This window comes from Cyrtonyx montezumae, unplaced genomic scaffold (genome assembly GCF_038088225.1).
Source record: "Cyrtonyx montezumae isolate F1298 unplaced genomic scaffold, pur_monq_1.0 scaffold_3, whole genome shotgun sequence".
NCBI classification, from domain to species: Eukaryota; Metazoa; Chordata; class Aves; order Galliformes; family Odontophoridae; genus Cyrtonyx; species Cyrtonyx montezumae.
Window position 1 is genome coordinate 22384181 of NW_027072034.1, and position 20688 is coordinate 22404868.

Genomic DNA, 20688 nt, shown 5'->3' on the forward strand with positions numbered 1-20688 from the left:
TGGTACTGTTCGATTCAGAGATTCTCATTGATTGGAAGTTGAAGGGGATGGAAGATGAAGGCATTCATATTAGAACATCAGCAGCGCTCTCAGAAGTCAAAATTTCCCTTCTCTTAGCACTACAGCTTCTCAAAAATGTTTATTAAAATAATATAATCTGAGTTTGGGTAGCCAGGTAATCCAATCGTAATTGTGTTTCATTTAGTAGTATCATTGATTTCAAATCTAGAACTCATAGTGATGTAGTGAGTGTCAGTGGATAGCAAGCTTAACTAAGAACATCCAGTTATCTTAAATAGCAAAAAATAATCTGCTTCACTGTATCTTCTATCAGAATGATACTTCATTTCATCCTGAAAAAGGAGGTGATGAAAGATCAAATGCCACAATACCCATTTGTCTACGATGAGACTGATAGGACTTGATGGGGGGAGGGATGGGGGAAAGCCTCATTATCCCTAAATGGAATATTGCTGTTCTTAAACAGTTTTTATGAGACTTCTGAATATTTTAGTTCTATTTATTTGCTTTAAATTCATACATTTGGTTCCATAGACCTTTCTTTTCCTCTGACCTAGAGAGTAAAGTGTAGGCTGTTCTAACACAGGAAAAAAAAAGTTTCTCTGGTTAGCTCATTTAATTAAAATGCAATTCCCGGATGCTGTACTATGTACATAATTGCATCAGCTGCTTAGGATTTTTTTAGGCCTGGATTAGGTACTCAGATTTTTGTGCATCACTGAAAGTATGGATGAGGAAAAGCAAAAATGTGTTTATTAAATAAATCTGTTGCATTTGTTTCCCTTCTGTCACCTATCCTTCCTGCCACTGCTCCCCGCCACCCCACCTCTCAAATAGAAGTGATTTGTCTTTTTAATATTTATATATTTTTTAATCTTCTGTAGCTGACTGGAAGTACAGACACGCAGGCTTGATGGCACTCTCAGTCATTGGAGAAGGTTGCCACCAACAGATGGAAGGAATTTTAAATGAGATAGTTAATTTCGTTCTGCTATTCCTCCAGGACCCTGTGAGTCTAATACAGTTAATTATTTCAAAACATTTTCATTTCTGTTCACGTGACTGCTTCTTAATTGTTTGAGGGGAATAATTTTTCAGCATCCAAGAGTGAGATACGCTGCTTGTAATGCTATTGGACAAATGGCAACTGACTTTGCACCTGGCTTTCAAAAGAAATTTCACGAGAAGGTAAGTAGTAAAACAGGGCAAATAAATAAATAAATGCTCCATTCAGAAACTTACTTTCCTGAAAATGAGCATTTCTGTTTCAGGTGATAGCAGCTCTTCTGCAGACCATGGAGGATCAAGACAACCAGCGTGTTCAAGCCCATGCTGCTGCAGCACTCATAAACTTCACTGAAGACTGTCCAAAGGCACTGCTGATTCCGTATTTGGATAACCTAGTGAAGCATCTTCATTCCACTATGGTGATAAAACTACAAGAGGTATAATATACTGAACAAACAGCTTTGCAGCAGGTGACCACTTGCGTGTGTAGAACTAGTGTAGCTGAACTAGGAAATGCAAACCAGTAGACAGATCTACTGTCATTATAAACCAACAAGGATGTGGATGTGCCCAGGAGCACATTTATTTTGAATGCTGTACGTTAAAATATTTGCTTTAAAAATATAACACTTTATTCTCCTCTCTTCAAGTTGATACAGAAAGGCACTAAGCTGGTTTTGGAGCAGGTTGTGACTTCAATAGCATCGGTCGCAGATACAGCAGAGGAGAAGTTTGTTCCATACTATGACCTATTTATGACCTCTTTAAAACATATTGTTGAGAATGCTGTTCAGAAGGAACTAAGGCTTCTGCGAGGAAAAACTATTGAATGCATCAGCCTAATTGGTCTTGCTGTTGGTAAAGAAAAGGTAAGATCTCAACCTGGAGAATAGAAGGCTCCGGGGAGGCCTGGTAGGTGGTTAAACAGGAAGGAGACAGATGTTTTACAGTGTCTGATAGTGATAGGACAAAGGTGAATGGTTTTAAACAAAAAGAGGGGTGATTTAGGTTAGATTTTAAGGGATTTCTTTTTATTCAGAGGGTGGTGAAGCAATGAAACAGGTTGTCCTGAGAAGCTGTGGAGGTGTTCAAGGCCAGGTTGGATGGGGTTTTGGACAGCCTGATTTAGTGGGTAGCAGCCCTGCCCATGGCAGGGGATGGAAGTGGATGGGCTTTAAGGTCCCTTCCAAGCCATTCTGTAGTACATACTATAATCTTATCGAGCTATCTAAACATATTTTCAAGCAGGTTTATTTTTTGTGATGTTCACAATGAATTGACGTGATCACTTGTTAAACATATAGTTGTGTTGTTCCTGGTATCAGTGTTTGCATTTCTGTTTTCTTCTCTGGTAACTGCATTCACCATCTTTCTGTTTAGATTCACAATCTCAGAACAGAATACTAGTGAAATAAATACATCAACAGAAGTAATTCCCAAGTTGATAGTATATGGTTGTTGCTTTTTAAGAGAAATATTTGAGCATCTCATTTAAGTAGTGCCATAGTAGAAGCTAGGATTTAAATAGTTAAAAGGAAGCTTAGCATAGTGGATTTTGTTTGGTTGTGTTGGGTTTTTTTTTTTATGGGCAGATACCTGAAAAAGTTGAATGTGCTTATGATAGGACTGAAAGTAGTTGCTTGTAATGAGGCTCAATGCGTCTGGCAGGGATTTTTTGTTGATTGTGTGTTGGTTAAAATGTGTAGTACTTTTACAACAGTGCCAATAAGCAACTGTGAAGGACTATCTAAGAATTTAATTGATGTTATGATAGCAAGTGTGAGTTATGGACACTGATTTTCATTTTATTGAGTGAGGAAGACAAAATCCTACTTCAAAGTAAGATGACATGATGTATGAATTAAGAAAAGTCTAAGCTTCAATATTTTTTTTTCTTGAAGGACTAATGGAAATGCAGGAAAGTGAAAAGAGGGTGTGAGTAACATCATTGGAGCATCTGATGTGACTTTAAAATATTGTCTCATTAGTAGCTTATGCTGTTGGTTTATTCCTTCAAATAGTAAGGAAGATACCTGGGAAAGTTAAAATCCACACTTTTTTGTGAATAGTAGTACTTAAGTAGGTGTTGGTGATTGATTGATTGTTTTTGAACAGTCCTTTTTATGCTTTCAAGTACCTGAATAGAGGAGCAGTGAAGCTTAAGACCAGAATGGCTTAGTGATGCTTCCAGGAGAAGAATTTGTGTGTTCAGTTGTGTCTTCATTTCAGACTTCTTGAAACTTTAACTTTTGTCTTGATAACATTTTGGGCATAAATGCTTACTTAAATGGTTTGATGTTAAGACCCTCAGCAAAGTACTCTCTTGATTTGCCTTTAAAAACACCTTTTCCTACATTTAGTTTATGCAGGATGCATCAGATGTCATGCAGCTGTTATTGAAGACACAGACAGACTTCAGTGATCTAGAAGATGATGATCCACAGGTATGTTAAAATTGCTTATATCTTGTTAGTTAGGATTTAAAATATTCTTTGAGCATGTTACATTCCTTAAAGAGGAAGGTAGAAGTAGCAGCACCATTAGGCTAATAGTTTACCACATCTTTTATAAAGGATTGACTGCCCTGAGATGTTCTTTAAATCTCTCACAGAAGCATGTTTAGGAGATCAGACGTCCAGAATCTGTATTTGCTGTATGGACAATCATCTCTTGACTGATAGCTGCTACTTTATTTGGTGTTGTGTGACTTGCTGTCATCTTCTTATAAATAGTTCCATGAGCTGTTCTAATGAGCCAAGAACTATTTTGACTTGTGCAGCTGAGAAAAAAATTCCTCATAAAACACAACATTAGTTTTTTGCCCTGTTTGCTCTTCTTAGAAATGAGGCTTAATCAATAGTATCATTGAAATTCAGGAAGTAACTCATTTCAGAAAGAAATTCCTCTTTTGAAGAGTGTCATGATTGCCTTACGTGTACATCTCATACTGCCACATCTTTGATAAGAGATGTCATTGTTTCATATAAAGACTCGGGGGAGAGATCTTCTCAAGTTCAGTATTTACTTTGTGTGCATATCAGATTGTTTTTTCAGTCTTCTCTTTTAAATGTGTATTATGCACTACTGACTTCCTTTAAATAAAAAAGCATCTTACTGTAAACTGTTTTTTATGATGTCATTTGATTGTTATGATTTCATTTGAATGAAATGTGAGATGTGAAAACCTTGACTGTACTCTCTTACAGATTTCTTACATGATCTCAGCGTGGGCCAGAATGTGTAAAATTCTTGGAAAGGAATTTCAGCAGTACCTTCCTGTTGTCATGGGCCCTTTAATGAAGACCGCATCCATTAAACCTGAAGTAGCTCTTTTAGACAGTAGGTTTTAAGCTGATGCTTTGCTTGAAAAACACTGAAGTAAATAGCTGTATTTTAAGATATATATATATATATATCTTTTTTTTTCTTTAATACAGCACAAGATATGGAGAATATGAGTGATGATGATGGTTGGGAGTTTGTAAACCTAGGAGATCAGCAAAGTTTTGGAATTAAAACTGCAGGTCTTGAAGAGAAAGCAACTGCATGCCAAATGCTGGTGAGTAGTAAGGCAGTCTTCATGCCGTGTGTGTGTATTGCTGGACATTGGAATCTAAAGGCAAAATGTGTAGCAAGGCTTTGTAGTACCAAATTAAATAGCTGTGGTTTTATTTCGGTGATAGCACTGAGTTAGGGATTCAGACAATTCTTTTCCTGCTGATAGTTTCTTAGAGCTTAAATTTTTAAGGTGAACAGGGTTTTTCTTTGTTTGCAAAGCTTCTACAGTACTGGGAATGCTGATTTGGCTGATCCTTTTCTTTAAATATGACACTTTCATGTTCTGTGTTTCAGGTTTGCTATGCAAAAGAGCTAAAGGAAGGGTTTGTGGAGTACACTGAACAAGTTGTAAAGCTGATGGTTCCATTGCTGAAGTTCTATTTCCATGATGATATCCTATTAATAACTGTGAAAATGGAAACTTAGATCGAAGAAATCAGTCATGCTTAGAATGTTTCCCCTAAATGAATAGAAAGTAATAATGTTATAGTATTCTACTGCTTTAAAGAAGATATTTTTTGAGGATGTTGTTTTACATATCTTTAGGCAGTAAATTCTAGTCTTCCCTTTATTTTAAATAAGCTTATCTGTAACGTAGAAAGCAAGCTGTATGGAAAGTGTTGTTTGCCTCAACAAATTAAGGCAGCTTGAGAATATATTTCTTGCTTTAAATAGGCTCGAAACAACTTCTGAATAGCAAATAGTTTGATTTTCTCAATCACAGAATGATTTGAATTGGAAGGATCCTCGGAGGTTGTCTCGTTCCAACCCCCACTGCTGCAGGCAGGGTTGCCAACTGCTCAATCAGGCACTAGATCAGATTGCCCAGGGCCCCATTCAGCCTGGCCATGAACACCTCCAGGGATGGGGCATCCACAAGCTCTCTGGGCAGCCTCTTCCAGCACCTCACCACTCTCTCTATGGAAAAATTTCCCCACTACCAATTTAAATCTCCCTTTAGTTTAAAACCATACCCCTTATCCCGTTACTGTCTACCTGTGTAAGTTACTTTCCCTCTTTATAATCTCCCTGTCAATATAATCTTACCATGTTCCTGAGAAATCAAAGTGCAATGAACAATCGACGTTGAATGGGAAGCAGATGTCACTGTAGTTACCAGTACTTACATTCTAAGCTCTTTTTTGTTGTCCTGGATCACTTTATTTCCTTAATAACAAAACGTGTTCGAGTGGCAGCAGCGGAGTCGATGCCCCTCCTCCTCGAATGTGCTCGAGTTCGTGGGCCAGAGTACCTCACACAGATGTGGCACTTCATGTGCGATGCGCTCATCAAAGCCATTGGGACAGAGCCAGATTCAGATGTTCTCTCAGAAATAATGCATTCTTTTGCAAAGGTAACTGTCTTAAAAATGTCGTGGCAATATCGTTCGTAGCTTTTTCAGGTGAAAGAAACAAATGTGTATGGTGTTGATTCAAACAGCTGAAAGAAATGCAAAGTTGCTTCTACGTCTCTGCTCTGATTTTTCTGATTGTACATAAGTATTTTGAATCTCTGGGCTGGGGTGGGAGGTGGAATAAATAGTAAGCTAAAATAAACACCAGGCTTGTTTATTTTAACCACAAATCACTTGAACGATGTGGGTGAAATGTACAGTGAAATTATGCCTTACTTGATTAATGTGAGAATTGATCACAGCATGAAATTTGGTAATGTTGGTTATTTCTGCTAGTAATTGAAGTGTGTATTCATAATACTCTGTGCACGTTTAGATTTCATTAAGACTGCTCAAGTACCTTAAAGCTGAAAAATGGATCATTTTCTTTCACTAGTGCATTGAGGTAATGGGCGACGGATGCCTTAACAACGAACACTTTGAAGAACTTGGAGGAATATTGAAAGGAAAACTAGAAGAGCACTTTAAAAACCAAGAATTAAGACAGGGTAGGTCAGCAAAAACATCCTGTTAACCTGTGATAGTACTTCTAAGCAGAATTTAATCGGTTCTGAACACAAAAACACCTGGTTGGGATTTCTTTAATTTCCATATTCAAGCAACTGGACTTTGAGACGACATAGTCTGATGAATATTTGTGAGATCTGGGAGGGTGGGGATGACATAATTTGCTGAAACACTGTAGTTGAATCGAAATTCAGTGTACAGATTACTTGATGGCTCTTGTCTATATTGTCACTTCTGTGTTTTTCCATCTCTGAAGTCTTTGTGGTTTTAAAGCAATAACAGTGCCTTATTTATATACACTTTTTTGCTGTTATAGACAGGGTTCGTGCTGTTCTATGTATTCTTGGTTGAGCTGTCATTTGTATTTTTGTATAAGGTCTTTAAAGCTCAAAGACAAATTCTTGTTGCATCTTAAGATAGCGTTTCCTATCTTCTAAGTTTGTTTCTGAATCTGTTATTTTGCTGCTTAAACAATATAATAGTTTAATATTTTTTTAATTTAGTGAAAAGACAAGATGAAGACTACGATGAACAAGTTGAAGAGTCATTACAAGATGAAGTAAGTTGATTTGGGGAGCTTTTCCCTTCATAAAGCACAAGGATGGAAGTACATGACGCTGATATAACTAAGTTAAAGCATCATGCATCCTCTCAGAATTATTTCTTCCTGTATGAACGCACTGTTGCTATATTCCTTCAAGGAACAAGTCACAATACTTGCATGAATTGGAAAATACCAGAGGTTTCCTTGCCCAGTGTACTAAAAGAAGAATTTTGAGATCTAGCTTTTCACTTACTATGTGTTCTTGAAGATAGATAACATTTTTGTGTGTATATAGTCTGCTGTCAAATGCTTTCACGATAATCCAAGGCATACCCTTGCTGACTGGCTTTTTCTTTGTACCTTATGACCTGCATGACCCACTTCAATCTTTGAGCATACCTCCGATACCTGTTCTGCAGACGTATGAGATCAAGAGCCTGTCTCAAAAAGGATAGGCCTAAAATAGGATCACGAGTATCAAAGTAGGGTAACAGAATGAACAGCTGGCATAGCGTGTTTGCTTGTGAGAGAATACCAAAGTGACTTTACTAAGATACTGAACTGACTTTACTTTGAGGCAGAAGTGACTCTGGAAGAGATAATAACACCGATAATTTAATGGAGCTATGTGAAGAGTAATAAAGAATAAGTCACTGCTGCTTATAGTGAAAGAGGATACTCAAGAAATTTAAGAAATAAGAAATTTTTGCCACGTGATGCATAATTAAAGCTTGTCTACTTGAATGTAAGCTGCTTGCAGACTCCAGAATTCATCTTAACGCATCATGCACCTGTATGTAAATACTGTATTAAACAACGGTGCGTTTTCTGTCCCCCTTTCTTTTGGGAACATTAGGTTCGCATTTGAAAGGGTAAACTCTGGTGCCTGCATAAATGGCATTATCTTGGGATCAAAACCAACCAAATTAAAAACCACAAGTTTTGAATGAAAAGCCACTCCTGATTTATCTGTAGTAAAGAAAAGCCACTCCTGTTCTTATTTGCAGTGCTTAACTTTATTTGTAACTGGCACTGTATAGTGATAATGAGAAAATGCTATCAAGCAGAACAGCCGTTGTTTTTTAAAGACTGAAAGGAAGACTTGTCTGTATTGTCTTGAGAAAGTGAGTGTAGGATTGGGATGTCACTTGCCATATGAACAGAATTCAGATATGATAATGAGCGACATCTGATTATACACCTTTGGTCACAGAATTGTGTGTACATAGCCCTCACCTCAAGGCAGCAGAAATGCTGTGGGGTACTTAAAGGCAAGGACAGAAGTCAAGAAAGATTCTCAAACAGTGATGTCAGTCAAATATCCAGGTACAGCCCTGGCTTGAGCAGTAATTTTGTGTTGATGATTTGATGTAGCATAGGAGGAGGTATACATTGCATAAATATTACTTCTTATCCCCATGCATCTGTTATTGGCTATTTAAAGAATAAAAAGTCACGCCAGGCCAGATGTACCTCTTATTTTCACGTGTGCATATCTGTTCCAGAATTACTGCTTAAATTGCACCTTGACAGTGTAGGAATTTAAGTACTGTGTTGCAGCTGGCTTTGTTGCATGATGAATAGTCATTAGTTACTGGTCCCTAGTGCAAAAAATAGCTATACTCTGTTTTCCTCCCTGTGAAAGTATTAACTGATTAAGGGAACCACGCTGACTATAGCAAAACAAAGTTGAATGTTTTTACCAGTGCACACATGTCTAGGGAACAACTTGAAATCCTCACTTGGAAACACTGCATGAATTGATTGCCGATTCTGTGCAGTTGTTATTTGTCTTTGTTGGTTTGATGCATTAACTGAGCAAGGAGAAAAGTGGAATTAAAATGAGAAGATTAATATGCCTCATTTTTGCCACATTCTACTCTTTACTTTTAAATCAAATCTTGTTACAGTATGTGTGAGCTCCAGAGGAGGAGAAGGGCCTTCTGTTTTCTGTAGGGGGAATCCAGTGAAGCAGTAAATCTACACAGGAGACCATTTGTCTTTAAACTTTCTGCCCCTGAAACAAACCCATGAGTCTTAGGCGATTGGTTGCTCAGGCAGCGGTGCATTTAAGCCTTACACCAAGATTTTAAAATGTTGGGCTTAAAAAGGCCATTTGTACAAAGCAAAATCATCGGTCAACCTTCTTGTATTAGTTTAGAAACCACAGTGTTTCATGTGATTTCCTGTATTTTAAGGATCATTAGTCTCAGTGTGAGTTATGTCTTTCCTATCAGGATGACAGTGACATTTATATTTTGACTAAAGTATCCGACGTTTTGCACTCAATATTCAGCAGTTATAAGGAGAAGGTGTTGCCATGGTTTGAAAGGCTGCTTCCACTAATTGTCAACTTAATTGTAAGTACCCTATTTTCTTTTTACTGTGTTTTTTCATTTTTGTTTTTTTCCCCTGAGTATAACAGGTCTTCTATGCGGGCCTCTTGGAGAACATAGTATATAAAACAAAGCAGTAGTTGATTTACAGAATAGTCATGTCCAGGTTTAGTTCCAGGTCTGACAGGAGGCTAAGCCATGCTCTTTGAAAGTTGCACTGCTATGCTAATTTTAATTTCAGTGTTGCACTACTCAGGATCATCGATCCACACAAGTGTTTTGGGAGGGGTGATTTGCATGGAGCAGTCTGATACTGTCTGCAGGAAGGCAGCAAAAAAAAGTATTGCAGAATAGTGGGGGGAAATTGATCATGGAACAGGTAAAGGAGCATGAAGTAAGAGACTTAGCCTATAAAATCATTATCCTCATAGTTAGATCAGAAATTCTCCTGGATTTTGTTTGATAGTGCTGCAAGTATCACTGTTGAAACCGATGATCAGTAGGATTAAATTTAATGGAAGAACTGAACAGAAATACTAGACCGCTGTTGCTGTGACTTGGTATGATCATTGACTGTGTGAAATCACCTGTTTTAAGGCAGTTTAAACATGACCTGGTTTTGCTGCAGTGTCCACAGAGGCCATGGCCGGATAGGCAGTGGGGACTTTGTATTTTTGATGACATCGTGGAGCACTGCAGCCCCTCCTCGTTCAAGTATGCAGAGTACTTCCTGAGGCCCATGCTGCAGTCAGTGTGTGATAACAGCCCAGAGGTTAGGCAAGCAGCTGCCTATGGTGTCGGAGTGATGGCACAATTTGGTGGGGACAACTATCGTCCCTTTTGCACAGGTATGTGCTCACTGGATAAAACTGCTTGAATGTGTGATTGCTGCCCACCACAACCACACCCACCCTGTCCCTCAAAAGAAGTGCTGCTCACCTTTGGTTACCGAGGTGTTTTCTCTTTGGCAGTGAAATAAACTGAAATAAATAGTGTGTATATATATATGTATATATATATAAACTGAAATAGAATTTCTAAAGAAAATATTTAGTCAACTCATTCAAATGCATAAATCTTAAATGAGAAATGTAATAGATGGTGTAAGAAATCGTGATGTCAGCCCCCGCTACGAAGCAGGGAGAGGAAACAGATGAGATTTGGCTCTGATAGTTATGATACTCTGAGGTATAAGTGCAGACTAAGCTTATCTGGACATTGCAGACTTCTGTGTAGAGCAGATTTTGTTTCACAGAAGTCTGGTGTTCCTGTCCTGCATTCAACACACCAGGCTAGTGGTTCTACTGGCCGATGCTTCTGAATAATTCTGTGGTTCTGTAATGTCTATCAGATACCTAAAAGTATCCTCTTTATCTTAGGGTTAACCCTAATTCCAGCTGCTAAATTATTCAGGAATCAAATTCAGTATATAGCAAGTGTAATTCTGCATCAGTTACCAGCAAAGCTCATTGATGAAACTGTGGTGTGAGATTTCACTCTTGAGCAATTGGAGTGATTTTGAGATGTGCTTTCTGCACAACCCCACAGCCTGTTTTTATGCTGGTATCAAATTTTACATATTTAGGATTATGTTTTTAGCAGAACACAGGGTCAGTTGTTACTGCATTTCTGAAGTCTATGTGGACACAAGAGGTGAGATGGTGGTCAGCCTCTTCTCCTGGGTATAACTAGTGATAGGATGAGAAGGAACGGCCTCAAGATGCACTAAGGGTGAAACTTCTCCAAAAGAGTGGTGAGGGGCTGGAATGGGCTGCCCAGGGAGGTGGTGGAGTCACTGTCCACAGAGGTGTTCAAGAAACATTTAGATGTGGTACCAAGGAATTCTCTTGTAGAATTTGTGATGTTAGTAAAATATAACTTGACTGTGCATTAAATTATGTCCCTCTGTTTAATTAGAGGCCCTTCCATTGCTGGTGAGAGTCATTCAGTTGCCAGATGCCAAAACCAAAGAGAATGTCAATGCAACAGAGAACTGCATTTCAGCTGTAGGAAAGATAATGAAGTTCAAGCCAGACTGTGTAAACGTTGAAGAAGTCCTGCCACACTGGTTATCATGGCTTCCACTTCACGAAGATAAAGAAGAAGCTGTTCATACTTTCAATTATTTGTGTGACTTAATCGAGAGGTAAGGTGAAGCGGGTGCTATGCAGATAGCGAGCTTGTTTGCAGCTTCTTTCCTTGAGTTTGGTTTCTGAAGCTGAGAAGTTGTCAGGTTAATCTAACTGTTGATATTCTGCTGATGTCTCAGCACTGGTAACTGCTCAGGTCTCGATACTGCATTGGATTGCAGCCTTTTCTTCACCTTTTAAAACAGTTTTGCACTTTTTTGCTTTTGAATATCAACAAAAAAAAGTGGGTAGTAGAGAAATAATACAGGCTCTTTCTTGATAGTGCCTCCCTGAGCTCTGCAGTAACTCCAGTTGCTGCTGAAAGCATATTGTCCCAAAGCTTGTTCTTTAAGTTTGTGCTTCTTCCCATGGGTTGGTGAGGTGGAAGGGTGGATTTCTAGCACTTAGTAATTGCGTGGAGGGGTTTCATCTTTTGCGTCATTGCATCTATCATAGTGGAAACGCAGTAGGTAGGAAAGCTATGTTAATACTGTGTATCTTGTTGCCCTTTATTAAGGTTATGTCTAAAAATGTGTGGTGGCAACTGAAGGCTCTGTACTGACTGTACAGTTGTAGCGAGGTACCATAATAATACTGATCTGTGTTCACACACGCTCACATAGAAATGAGGAGTTCTAGTTCCAGCACACTTCTCTTGTCCCCAGCTCTGTGCAGTGCTCAGCCTTGCTGTGTGCTTCCCTAGAGCTCTGTCAGTCCCACGTTCACAGGCTCTGTGTTGTGGCAGGGCTGGAAGCAGAACGTGTTTTCCTTCTCAGTCTCTGGCTGCCAGTACTCCTTTGCTCCAGAACTTGGCTGGGAAAGAGAGAGCAGAACTGTTTACTGGTGGTGTCAGTGAGAGTGCTGGCAGAGAGCTGAAGTCACTGGTGCTCTCTTGACACCAGTAATACAACCTCCTCCCCCTTAGAGCACTGAGAGAGAGAAAGAAGCCCTTTTAGGCTGGGTATTTCTGTCACATTATTTACAGTTTCATCTGCATGGAACTCAGCAGTTCCATAAAGTACAGAACTTCTTTCTGATAAAGTGCAGGCTGATTAAAAATCAGCTGGTTAAGTATTAACAGGAGGAGGAACATTCTGTCAGCAAGCAACAAAGCTATGCATACTTGCTAAGCTGAGTGAAACTTGAGTGTAAACAAGCAGCTTAAGATATTTCAAAATCACCCAGCTTAAATGTGAGGTGTTTACGTTCACTTTTTTTAGTTCAACACTGCTTTATTTGTAATATGTATTTTTATCTTAACAGCAACAATCCAGTTGTCCTCGGCCCCAACAACTCTAACCTTCCCAGAATATTCAGTATAATTGCGGACGGTGAAATTCACGAAGCTATTAAACATGAGGATCCGTGCACCAAGAGATTGGCTAATGTGGTTCGCCAGGTGCAGGTAAACACTTCCTCATATGTGAAGGGGGACGCTTCAGATTTGCTTTCAGAAGTCTAAAAACCATTAAACTGATTCTGAGCACCTTGTCTACGTAAACCAGTGGAGCTCTTTGAACGTTCCTAGTACCGTTACTGTTATAACTTAGTAATGTTTGCACTTGAGTAAAGGAATAAAGCCTGTCTTTTTATCTAAGCTTCTCAGGTGCGTGTTAATTAGAAGTCTTAAGATAAGCCCACCTGACAGCATCAGGCTTACTTGGCAGTTACAGCATTTAATGACAGAAAGTGGTGTGCCTGGCAAATGTATGGCCTGTAAAATGTGTATGGGATTTGGAACAGCAGCTGTTCAGTCATTGCCCTTTGTACCTGCTGTCCTTCGGGAAAAGCGTGGGTTCCCAAGTTTTAGGAATGCTGGATTTTGGGAAGGACCCACTTGGATGATTGTGACAGCCTGTGAGATCTGGTATGTCTGGTACAAAGCGAATTCCTTTATTGAAACTCCAAGTGGAGGCAGGCAGAGGGAACTGAATCAACCAAAAATTAAAGCAGAAACTCATGCAAGTGGACACTGTGGATTCTCATTTACGGATATGAATCCTCTGCTGTTAGTAATTGAAGTCTGGCTATGGAACTTAGGCTTTGCCACTATGTTCATTCAGACCAGCTGATTTTAAGCATTTAGGTGAACTTCTGAACAGTACAGTGATACGTGTCTGTACAGATTAGTTGTTTATTGTTTTGTCTTTTCAAAGTTCTGTTTTGACCAGGACTGGTAGGCACATATAGGATGGAAACTAGTTTTGTCCCAGTTAAGTAATACAGCTTCAGACCGTGTGGGGGAAAAAAATCTTAAAGCTGATGGTATGGGTTGGTCGGTTTGTTTGTTTTGCTCTTGGTGGCTTTTTTTGTTTGTTTTTAATGATCATATGTTACTGTTGCCAACCTTGCACCTCTCCACACAGTAATTTGACTTCAGTAGAGCACTACAAGTATTTTAACCCATAGCAGGAACTTTGAAGGCTATGTAAGTGCTAGTGGTTTCCTGGAATCCAGGAAGCAGCAGCAAGCAGAAGGACTTACTTTTGCAATTTTGTGTGAGCTGTCCCACTGCCATCATCTGCCATGAGTAACATTATGGTCGGAGCTGGAATCTCATATAAACTTCTTTCCCTCGTGCTTAGATGTTCTCACGCCAGGAATATTTCAGCGTAGTTTCAATTTAAATGCCATAAATGCTGGCAGAGCGCACGTCGTCCTGCAATATTCCACAATACACCAAGTGTACAGAATGTCTTAATCTTATTTAAAACAAACTTCAGAGCGGTAACGCTTGAGGTCCTTGCAAAGCCTGTGAATCCATTTTTATATACTTGAAAATAAGTAAGACGTGAGCGATGACACCAAAGGTAATCTTTCTGTTTTAGAACAATTTGATATCAGAATCGTGTAGAACTGAAGATTTCGGTCTGTCCTTGAGCATATGTAATACAGAAATAAGCCCAGTGAATGCTGAGCTCTCTAATCTTGTAGTATGTGCCTTAGAAGCTTGTGAGCCTGCGTAAACCCAACTTCTGTTGTTTTTTTCTAGACATCTGGAGGACTGTGGACAGAATGCATATCGCAGCTCAATGCAGATCAACAGGCAGCCATACAGGAGCTCCTGAACTCTGCTTGAAGGGCCTTAAGCATCACCTGCAAGCAAACTAACTCCAAATAAACGTTTACCCTATTGTTTAGGTTTCTTTTGTTTCTTTTTTGAGTAAAACAGAACTGTAGTGCGTGTAGGCCATTCTTCTGCAACCTACAGGCAGTGGCAACAGGAAGAAGCATTCTTTCAGAATGGTGTTAAATCGGTATCTGTCCCACAACACTGAAGAAGTTTCCTGCAAACCCTACAATAGCACTGAAGAGTATTTTTCTAACGGTATTAGCCATCCATACGGTGGCAAAAGGGAAACAAGTCGAATTTCCTCCTTAGACATAATGAATTAAGAAACAGCTTTAAGACCTTGTATTCAGCAGTAGATGTATGTTATAACAGATAAACGTTTCTCTACATCTAGTGTTAATTGTATTAATTGGAGTGTGAGTCTTTGTAGGGTAGAAAGCGTCCTTCTGCCCGACGAGTTAGTAGATCAAAAGATGGAACACCGAAGACAAGAACATCGAGCATGAAGACCTCATTGATCACACTTTCAGATTCCCAAAAACAACTTGTACAGTGACTCAATGAGGAAAGCTGTCCAGCTTCCAGCCCTTGAATGTGAAGTCTCTTTGGCATGTCTGACAGTATCTCATTCACTCCTCAATAAATGACATTGAAACACAAGAAGCTTGTGTAGAAGTCCAGTGATGTGTGGTTCTTTTAATTTCCTCCTGTGAAAAGATGCAAGTAATAAACTATACAAGTCATGATTTTATATTTGAAACTTTGTATATTGTTGCCTATTGCAGATTTTATGCATTTCTGCTTGACTTTTTAACAGATTTTTCACCCAAGTGTGTAGAATGGAAACTTAACTGCATTCCTCTTAAGATGATAAATTTAAGTATCTTAAAAATGTTTTATGTTCAGGTGTAATTGCATTTTAAATCACAAATTGCAGTGTCATCCCAGCTGTGAATGTGTGACACAATCTGGCAGCCAGTGCTGACTGTATGCAGTTGGTTCCCTCACCTGAAATCATGAAGAACTGTTTCAGGTCTTTTTTTGTCAGTACAGCAATGCACCTTTTCCTAGCTACCCTAAAGCTAAAATAAACATACAAGGTATTGGAGTTCTCGCAGAGGTCAGTGTGAAGTTGGTGCTTTTATTACTCTCAAGATGTTAGTACGTGCATCAATTTTTAATTCTTTACAGGAGTAAAAAAAGCTTTGGCTTTCAAGCCGAAGCCAATCAGATAGACCCTTAGAAACATGCATGCCTTTTGAAAGAAGGTGCAAGTTTTCTTTGTAAACGAGAAAAGGTGAAAATTTACAGGTAGTGAATTAATTACAGAGTAAGTGTAGTTCTGCCCCTGAAAATTGTTTGAATAAAACAGTACAGAAGGTGTATCAAGGACTGTCCAGGACTGTTATACCCAAATATTTGTGATGTGAAATGCCTTAACTGTATGGACTGACACTGTAGTTTGTGTAGAAGCAGATGAAATAATAACAATGTCCTCCAGTTCCCATTTTATTAATAGTTTTTAGTCATGCATTCACCAAGTTCAAGCATTCATGTGTTGTGACATGAATTGTGTTAAGGAGTGGGTAGCAGAACTGCGAGAGATCTGTAAGTCGGGACAGTTACCTCAATCACTGATGAGTTATTTAAATCCTTCATCTTTCCTGTTTAGTTTCAGTTGTCTTCATTCGAATTTCCCCTCAGTCTAAAACACTTAAGTTGATCCCCGCAGCTTTTTTTGTACCTTTTCCCTCAAAGTTTCATTCCCATTCTTTTAAATACCAGTATCTGGAAAAAAAGCAGTAGGAACTTCTGCTATGGTCCCCGGAACAGCACTGACTTTGGCTTTCTGAGAGTGACATTCAAGTTGCTGTCCCAGTGGACCAACTTTTATCTTCCTTTCAGCCCAAATGATTTGGACCAAATAGAACTGGGAGCGCAGATTGCTCTGCGTGCCGGAGGAGCACAGAACAGCTTTGTGCAGTTGCTTCTACCTTGTTAATAATCCTTTTATCAAAGAGAAGAGCACAGAAGAAGTCAGCGTAGATCAGTTCCTTGAAATACACAGAGGTTCCCAATGTGTTTGTCAGAGATAAGCCAAATCTGTGGCATTTTCTTAACTCGTGCTAGCTTTAAGAGCTGAATTCACCAATTTAACAACTCTCATTGCTAATGTTAGTTGTTCCAAGTTCCTTACTTTGTGTTTATGTGAGTACAAGCCTTCCTGTGCTACCCGTCATTCCTGATCTTCCTCGAGCAGTTGGGGTATGCTTACCCAAACAATGTGTAGTGTTAACAGTAGCTTTAATAACCAAAAAAATAAAAAGCTGCTTTTAGGAAGGAATCTAGCAACGATTATTGATATGGGAAGGGACAGAGTTTTATTTCAACCACTTTCTCCTGTAATACTCGAGGTTCTGCTTCACTAAAACGCTCCGCCATTGAATTTGGTTGGAGAAGTACCTCATGTAGCACAAAGAACACTGCAAAGGGCAGCAGTGACCTGCGTTGCCAGAGCAAAGGCGTGTCCCAGACACCCAAGCAGAAGCGTTCCTTGTTTCTATAAGCAGATCTCTTCCCAAAGGTTGGGTGAGTTCCCATCTAAACTCTCATCTGTGTAAGAAAATGACTTGGTAGGTGTGTGTTCTCGGTGCAGTGTTTGCGTACAGCTGGGACACACCGTCGTTACTTTCTCTCTGTAGAGACTTCAGTGTAATGCTGAGCACAAGGGCTGGTGTTCCACGGCACAGAGCAGCTATGCCAAATGTTGTCTGCTGTTTTCTGCAAGTCTGAATCTTTCAGTCTCATGTACGAAGTAAGGCGTGAGAGTACAATGTGTTGCACAGCTGGAATTTTTGACGAAATAAAGAATGAAGGAAGGTGAATTTCCTAATGGCTCTGTGTATGCATTTATGTTCTGGGTATGCAACCACCCTGGCTCCTGATCTGGAGCTTTATTTCTGCTTAGTGGTGCATGTACATGGAGAGTCTTCCACGTCCAGTAAGAGTGGTGTGAAGAATCATACAGTCGAGTGGCTGTCACCCTGTATATTTTTTGTCCCTAACTTTGCTGTATTTTACTGTGGGGGGCAATTGGCCTTTGCTGCTTAACCATTTGGTTCTCTCCTAGTTTGATGTATTATTTTAGCTAGTTGTGCTTGCTTGCACGGATCACGAGGAGCTCTTAAATTCTAAGAAACGCATTTGTTGAATCCAGGGAACAGGATCCATGCTTCTGTGTGGTTGAGCTGATTGTCACTAAGGTGTGTGCATTGCTTTGAAGAACACCTCTCAGGACAGCTCAGCATCTGTTGAGATGTCAGAGGTCTGGGATAAGTGTTGGGTAATGGTCATGGGATTATCTCGCCTGATACAACCTTCCTGTGACAACACTGGCACGTAGATAGTTTTCTGCAGCTCAGCTCAATGAAGGAATACGGAAATATCTAGATCATGTGGTGCTTCATCATAGGGAAATGTGTGGCTGCTCTGAGTTGACGCTGGTAGACAAGACATCATCAGTACCTCTGGTCATCCTTCAGATGGTGTTTATAGTTGAATAGCACCCTTGGTTGTACTGCAGCACAACCGCTTGGAAACAGATTTCTTGGAATCTCTTTCTTCCCCACTCTCAGGTTCACTAAGGACAAAATATCGTCTCCCCAGTGGTCTCAGCCATCCCCCTGCTGCCTCACTGCACCAGCTCTCATGGAGATTTCTCAAACCATTGAGGTGTTTCACACTGCTGGGTAAATTATCTGCTAATTAATTCCCATTCACAACACTCCTATTTCCAGAGGGTGTTATCACCATGGGCATCTTCTGTCATCGAGTTAGACTTCAGTCTTCAGCCTCATTGCATTATGCCTCTGGTAAGGGGTACAAACCACGTGTGCACCTCTGCCTCTTCCGAACTCATTCATCTCTCTCATGAGAGAGAGGGAAATGCAGGCTACCCCAGAAGCCATGAAGTTGTTTTGTTCTTATCTCAGGAAGAGATTTCCACAGATCTGTTTTTGACACAGAAGAGCTGTGAGGACAGAGGAGCCATTCAGGACATAAGAAGGCTGTGTCTTTCATACCTCTAAACAAAATGCTAAACTAGGTGACAGTACAGCCTGTCTACTGGTTTGTCACATAAGTTTCAGAACGTCTTTCTGTATCAGTGTGTTTGCTTTTCAGAAACATTACCTTGCCCCTTCATGGCCTATGAGTCCCAACTGTTTGGTTTTTATTTGTTATGTGTTAGCAGATCTTGCCTTCAAAATCAACAGCGTTCTTTTTATCTGTGTGATAGAGAAGAAACCAAATGTCCCCTAATGGCTGCTCCATTGGAAATCCAGGCAAGGAGTGACAACCTGGCACCGTGATCCCAGAGCACTGTAAGGCTGGAGTTCATATGTAATTCATCTCTGATCTGGAGACAAAAAATGACAATTTCTGCCTGAGGAGACTGTTCCTACAGCCGCTGTCAGAGCTGTTTCTGTCACTATGGCTCAGCCCTGTAAGGTAATTTCCTCCATATGTTTTCAAGAATCGAAGAGAGAACCAGTATGTTTCAGTCTGTTTTGATGTTTGTGATTTTGCTTTCTCACTCAAGAGGCTTTTTGCGACCTTTCTTCAGGTCCAGAAAATTTTTGCAGCTGCTAAACCATGAAACTGAGTTTGGTACTTGTACCACTCTTATTTTAAGGATAACTTATATTTGTGACGACAGGAGAACGGGAAATGGCCACAAACTGAAGCTTAGGAAGTTCTGCACAAATGTGATGGGAACTCCTTCCCAGTGCAGTGAGGGAGCAGTGGCACAGCTGCACAGAGAGGTGGTGGAGTCTCCTTCTCTGGAGACGTTCCAGACCCGCCTGGACGCCTACCTGTGCAACCTGGGCTAGGGAGCTGCTGTGGCAGGGGGTTGGACTCCATGGTCTCTAGAGGTCCCTTCCAACCCCTACAGTACTGTGATTCTGTAACAGAGTTTCACTTGCTTAACATTAGTTAATGGAAATTTAACAGTAGTTAATGCCTTAAGGATTTTTGGTTGGTTGGTTTAGGGGTTTGGGTTTTTTTTAATTGTTCGGTTGGGTTTTGCTCCCCACAGTTTGGATACACATCCACAAAAAATGCGATTGTAACACACTATCTTGAACTGAGGAAGATGACCTTGCCAGAATTATATTAATTGTGTAACATCACCATTTATACAAATATCTGCTTAGAATAAAACACCATGAGATGTTTTTGCTGCAGAGATGTGTAATCATCGTTATTTTTGGGGTAAAAAATATCACCAAAAAGTTGTCTATTTAGGTAATTCTAAACAGGAAAAAAGCATGGGAAAAGGTGCCACACCAGAATTTGCTAAAATGAGCCACATCACCAGTTAACTTGAAGTGTGTTCTGTGCCCTAGCTGAAGTTTCTTCTGGCCAGCAGATGGAGACAATGCAACTGAGTATCAGAGTGCCCAGCACTGTGCTAGGGCAATTTGCTCTTCTTAGTCTCTGGTTGTGGAAGGTGTCTTTTACCAGGACGGTGTTAACTGTACAGGAAGGTGTTAACTGTAACTCCTGCTTACTAATGGTGTTTGCACAGGACAGGTGGCTTGTCTCAGGTGATATTTGCAGGCATAGAGAAAGAAAATGAGAAGAAAGAAAGGCACTGCGGCTCATGGATGAGCTCCTGAGGCTCCATATTAACATCTGAAGCGTGGATTCCGGTCCCTATAATGAGCAAATGCAGACATTGCTGGGGGCAGCGGAGTGTAATAAGAAGGTACATATCAAGTGGAATGGGAAAAAGGGATAACTAATATTTATTGCCCTGAAACAAACCAACAGACAAACAAAAAACAACAACCAACATCTAAATCAGCACCTGAAATGGCCTAGCCCAAACCAGCAGGACCTGTGCTCCTTTCATCACTCATGTGACAAATGTAAAACAGAGCTCTGAGTGGTTGCCCACTGTCACTTTTCTAAGATAAACGTTATTAAATGTTTTATAGGTTTTGTCATAAGAGCAGCAGATGGCTGAAAAGTGAGACAAGACGAAAGCCGTCTCGTCTGTGGTGTTTGGCCTGCTAGGCCCAAACCCCTGCTAA

General features: G+C 39.9%; 1 protein-coding gene across 1 annotated transcript in view; it reads left to right on the forward strand.

Moving 5' to 3' along the window:
• Nucleotides 1–15253, forward strand: part of IPO5 (importin 5) — a 36480-nt gene extending 21227 nt beyond the window's left edge. The window contains exons 11-26 of the mRNA XM_065740805.1: nucleotides 906–1030; nucleotides 1120–1209; nucleotides 1293–1466; nucleotides 1680–1898; nucleotides 3390–3473; nucleotides 4236–4368; nucleotides 4467–4588; nucleotides 4882–4978; nucleotides 5769–5941; nucleotides 6378–6489; nucleotides 7012–7067; nucleotides 9290–9412; nucleotides 10017–10236; nucleotides 11306–11534; nucleotides 12781–12922; nucleotides 14510–15253. Coding sequence (XP_065596877.1) covers nucleotides 906–1030; nucleotides 1120–1209; nucleotides 1293–1466; nucleotides 1680–1898; nucleotides 3390–3473; nucleotides 4236–4368; nucleotides 4467–4588; nucleotides 4882–4978; nucleotides 5769–5941; nucleotides 6378–6489; nucleotides 7012–7067; nucleotides 9290–9412; nucleotides 10017–10236; nucleotides 11306–11534; nucleotides 12781–12922; nucleotides 14510–14596 — 2186 coding nt within the window. The 3' untranslated portion in view covers nucleotides 14597–15253. The remainder of the gene's footprint in view (nucleotides 1–905; nucleotides 1031–1119; nucleotides 1210–1292; nucleotides 1467–1679; nucleotides 1899–3389; nucleotides 3474–4235; nucleotides 4369–4466; nucleotides 4589–4881; nucleotides 4979–5768; nucleotides 5942–6377; nucleotides 6490–7011; nucleotides 7068–9289; nucleotides 9413–10016; nucleotides 10237–11305; nucleotides 11535–12780; nucleotides 12923–14509) is intronic.
• Nucleotides 15254–20688: the final 5435 nt, after the last annotated feature.